Source organism: Pteropus medius, unplaced genomic scaffold (assembly GCF_902729225.1).
Source record: "Pteropus medius unplaced genomic scaffold, Ma_sr-lr_union100, whole genome shotgun sequence".
In the NCBI taxonomy this organism is placed as follows: Eukaryota; Metazoa; Chordata; class Mammalia; order Chiroptera; family Pteropodidae; genus Pteropus; species Pteropus medius.
In genome coordinates this window covers 2,626,631-2,631,694 of record NW_024356249.1, presented here as the reverse complement: position 1 = coordinate 2,631,694, position 5,064 = coordinate 2,626,631, and the positions used below count along the sequence as shown (strand labels likewise).

General features: G+C 50.2%; 1 protein-coding gene across 1 annotated transcript in view; it reads right to left on the bottom strand.

Annotated features, from left to right (window-relative positions):
• Positions 1-3,859: 3,859 nt before the first annotated feature.
• The window catches only part of LOC120601148 (homeodomain-interacting protein kinase 2), a 104,895-nt gene continuing 103,690 nt past the window's right edge, over positions 3,860-5,064 (bottom strand). Inside the window, exon 3 of the mRNA XM_039860826.1 lies at positions 3,860-3,950. Within this exon, the coding sequence (XP_039716760.1) occupies positions 3,875-3,950 (76 nt within the window). The 3' untranslated portion in view covers positions 3,860-3,874. The remainder of the gene's footprint in view (positions 3,951-5,064) is intronic.

Below are 5,064 nucleotides of genomic sequence, written 5' to 3'. Positions count from 1 at the left end.
AGGCTGAGCAGGAGCCCACTCGTTGCATTAGCTTGCACTGAACCCAGGGACAAGGAGACTGTTTTATAATGGCCTAACGAACACAGTGGACCCTGAGATCTCTAGAGGCATTCCCCAGAGAAGTACATCTGCCCTGCGAGAAGCTGGAGATGGCCTGTGGCGGAGAGACAGGCTTGCTGCAACACGCACAGCAAAAATCGCTGCAGAGAAGAACAAGTTCTACCTCGGGGGCCGATGCCGATGACCACAACCTGCGCGCCGATGAGGGTCATTTCGAGGCCCTCGCTGGTGCCTCAGTTGTAACTGAATCTCTCCAGCTATCACAACGGAAACGCTCAAGACTTCAGAACGAATCATCACCCCTACGGAAGGCTGATTACGCGTAATCACAGTTTGGTCTAGATGTTGACATCATTCTCATGTCACATTTGGACAGTCTCCCAGAGGAAGCTGGCTTTCTTGATTCAACTGACCATTTCCAGCATAATGTTAAAATCGGAGTTGCAGTTCTTTTTCTTTTTCTTTTTTTTAAATCTGTGTTGGCAGTGGCCATCTTGGCTCTGAATGAGATTTCCTGCTGTGCACTAAATACGAATAATATTTCCACCCCATGCTGACCACTGGTTCCCAGCACCACTTCAGCACCGCAAAGCACGGTGCCAAAATCTAACTTTCTTGTTGATATACCAGAAAAAAAGCTTGGATCTGGAGCTTCAATGACTAGATTCTTCAAAGGCCTCTGATGATGGTGTAAACGGAAAACCAGTTCTCAGATGTCTGGAGCATATTCTGATATTAGCCTCTAAATTCCTTGCAAATTTCAATGAAAAACGTTCCCAGGAAGAACCAGCTTGGACTCCCACATGGGGCATTTCAAAGATACCCACTGCCCTGTAATTCCTTACCCTTTTGATGCGCATGCTGCCTACTTAGCCCGTCCCCAGCCCGGTGGCCCTGTATGTGCCAGTCTGGTCTCTGATGCCTTTACCATAAAGCCAAAGGTTGCTGGGCCAAGCCTGGTCTTGCATCCTAACACCCCAGAGGATATACGGGTTTTCCGCTGGTACTTTTGGTCACAGTATGTGCTCCATAATGTCTGTAGAAGCATCTGTCAGCCAGGGAAACGGAATCACGGGTTTCTGCATGTATCTACATACAGTGATTCTTTGTACGCATATACTGCTCCAAGTTCTTTTTAAAAGTTTTTTAAACATCTTTTTTTCTTAATTGTGAAAGATAACACATAATCGAAGAAGTGCACAAAGCAAAAACATATGACTTAATTGGAAAACAATGACCAGTGTCCCTACGTGCCAGGTGAAGAAACAGAACACGGTGGGCATCACAAAGTGCCTCTCACACTGGCCCCCATGTCATCCCCTCTGCTACCCACATGCGCTGGTGACGTGCAGCCTGCATGGGCGTGTGTGCACATCGGTGATACGGATGCCAAGCCTCAGCTGGGCCCTGCCACTCTGCCCGGACGCAGGCACCTGAACAGGCAGGCCAGATGGGAGCTTCAGCTGGAACAGAGAGGGGCTCGGCGCAGGGGCCTCGAGCTGGGAAAATGGCATAGCTGGCGGAGCGGGAAAGCAGACAAAACCTCAGACGTTCTTTTCAGTTCTTCTTATTGTTTCCCTTCTGCTTTGTTGTTAGTGCGGTGACTGAAACCGAGGGTTGAAACTGTGCGTTTAGAGCTTCCCCGAGAAGCCTGCTGAGAGTGGAAGGCCCAACCCAAGTCTTACTGTCACCTGCTGTCACTTTTCAGCTTCCCAAGCTCATTCGTCTTTTCCGTGCACTGGGAGGGAGTTTAGCATTTCAGTCCCTGTGGATCGATTGCCGGTGCAGCACCTCTGCTTTATTCAGAGTGATGATATGTTACCCACCCATAAAGTGAAAATGAGATGTCGGGCAGGGAAAAAAGGCTGGCCTCCTTCACATCAGTCAATCAATTCGAAGCTCATCCTCTACCCCAGATAAAGGCATACTAAGAAGGTAATACCGCTTACTCACATGTAACTTTATAGATTCAAATGTGAAATTTCTCACTGGTTAATATTTAGCTTTGCCTAGTTCACAGCGAGCACTCAAAACCATTTGCTGGATGAAAGCGTGAACCAGTGCGAGGCTGAGGGATCACGGCACTCCCCCGCCAAGGGTCCGCACGGCCGCGCTGGAGGCCCCGGCGTTTCCCGCTCCGAGAGAGGGGACCGTACGGGAACCACGGCCCATCCTCAGTGCTTCCTTCCTGACAGCACCATCTGATCACGGCCGGTGGGGCTAGATCGCGAGGTGCTCTTCGTGGCAGGTGGCCTGGGACTGAAGATGGGAACGTGCCCCTTCTCTGAAAGGGAGACGCATTCAGTGTCACCGGCTGGAGACATACGACTGAGAGAGCAGAGGATGTGAAGAAGAGCCCACTGAGTAAAGATATCCAACGCGCATGGAGGCTGCAATGCCACAGCAGCCACGGGGGTCGTCCCAGGACCTCGGCCCCCCCTCCCTGTACTGCACTGTCCATTGCAGAGTGGACTTAACCAGAGCCGGTTAGGACCCGCCACGCTCAGGGCGAGGGCGCTCCCGTGGTGGCTGGCCATTTGTTCCAGCGGGAGTGAGGAATGTGAGCGTTCTGCTGAACAAAATGGGCATAAATTCCAGGTCTTCAGCCAAGGGCAGCTTATTTAGGGAAAACCTTCCAACGTTCAACTTTTCCTAAAGGAGCTGGAAAAAAACCCCAACAAAAACCAAGTTTGCTTTCTTGTGTTTGGGTCATGGAGGAAAAACTAAGCTGGTTCTTTACAGCTCACACTAGGGGGCGCTGTTGCGCAGCAGACACCCACGATCTGGAAGGCATCTGAACCCTCACCTCCCAGGGGACAGACGGATGGGGTCCACTGGGGACAGCCGCTGAATCCCACTGTGGGAAATCCACAGCATACTGTCAAGCGGAGCCCAGGAGATGTTTGTCAGTGGACAGGAAGTCGGCTGTTCCCTGACGAGGGGACTGCTGCCCCATCTTCCCATAAGCTGTTTTCTCTTCCCGATAATAGGGCCTCTTCATCATCCAGGAGCTGGGGCTCTTGCACGTGCCTTCGGAATGGAGCACCCTTCAGCAAAAAAGAAGAAGTGTTCATTTTGTTCTCCTGAGCACCGAGCACTACTCCAGCCGTGTGAGCTAACCGGACTGTGGGGCCAGGGAGCTGCCACATGTCAGCTGGAACTCAAGAGGCAGGGTCAAAAGACAAGAAGAAAGTGGGGAGGGAGAGGGACTAACTTGGTGGGAGGAAGAAGGAAGCAGAGCGAGGGACCGAGTGGCCGGGTGGAGGCCCCTGGACATCCCCAGGTGTCCCCTCCATCCCCCACCAGTTTGCCTCTGTGGAAAGCACTTCTGGTTACGTCTGAAGCCTTCAAGGCTTTCACCTTGAACCTTGCCCCAACCCCCGGATGCCTCCCTGATCGAGGCCCTCTCCCCTCGTGTTCTCGTGATGTACCTACTGCCATTTCAGCTCACGCATACTTGCACGAACAGTTACTAGTTTTTAAAATGAGAATAAACTACCAGCAGCTTCTTGCAGAGACTGGAAGCATCTCTAGGTGGCGGCCGGTGCATTTTTTCTCTCTGCACACCTCACAGCACCCAGCGCAGAATGCTGTGTGTGGGGGAGTTCCTCCACCGATACTGGTGGTCACGTTTCACACTCATGAGCTAGAAGAGGCTATGGAGTCATCATCTTTTTCCCTACGACCCAGCACTGTGCAAGAACATAGCTCAGGCTCAATACCCAGATGTTTGCTGAACCGAAGTGATTATCTGAAGAAGTAAAAAACAAGAATTTCTTACTATTTGCTTATTTATGTATGTATATACTCATTTTTAAGGAAAGAGGAGGGGTAGGAGTTGGCGAGCTCTTTCTGGTTCTTCTCTGATAATGGGGATTTCCACGGAGAATCTGAAAAGAAACCGATAAAGCTCTGTTTATTTTTAATGGGAGAAGCTTGGTATAGGAAGTTTGTATCTTTAAAATATATATGAGCTGAGGCGTGGTCGGTGAAAAAGGAGAAACTGTTTGTCTGGAGATGAAGAAAGAAATAACAAGTGGAGTGTGGAAAAGAGGAGGGAGATTTAAAAAAAATTCAACTAAAATACCCCACAATTAATTCAATGGATATTCGAAAGAATGGCAGTGATCGGTGTAAAGCGCTCAGTTTCTTTTTGGCCGAAGAATAAAAGTTTTGAAATATTATTTAACGTAACTGAGCGGCTGGCTGCTTGTCAGGCTCGTCTCTATAGAGTGTTGGCTACGTCATTCGGTCTTTGTATGTGTGTATTCAGGCCGGCCCCGGATTCCCCCATGAGATCAAAAGTTCCTGGAGGAGAAAGAAGCTGCATTTGCTTCTTTAGGAAGCGCTCAGCTGCCTGAGTGCAGCCTGCGGTTGCTCTGCACGCAGCAGGTGCTCAATCAGTATTAACCGACCTAATGGAGCTAACCAGATTCTGCCCCCCGGTTTGAAAGGCTCTGACACAGAACTGTCTAGTTCCTTTTCATTCGGCCCCCAAAAGAGTTTGTTTTTCAAGAAACAAAACAACCCTACACAGCCCAAAGATTCAACTGTAGGTTCAGTTTTGAGGCCAACTGAAACGATTTTGCCTGACTCTTTAGTGATGCTTGTGTGAAAATCAAACAGAAGTCCTCCCTCTTCCCTCTTCTTGGGTTCCCTGACTTTCCAGAGGCTGACAGACCTCAGATGATCACAGACCCCAAAGTTTCAGGCCATCACTGGGGACTCACAGTGCAGACAGGAAACCAAGTGTGGAGGGTGGAACAGAGTTATGTCAGGTTGCAGAGAGGAGAGACCGATGAAGGACACACGGCACACATTCCCCGGCCTTGCTATTTTTTTCGCCCCCTAGGATTGCATCAATAGCTTAAACGTGAGTGAGCATTATCCTGCGTGCGTGCACCTTGACTTCTGGCTGAAATGACTCCATTCTGTAAGCCGGAGCTCAGAGTCCGTCATCGGTCCTGCCACCGCTGCCACCGAGCAGCCGCGTCCCGCACATTC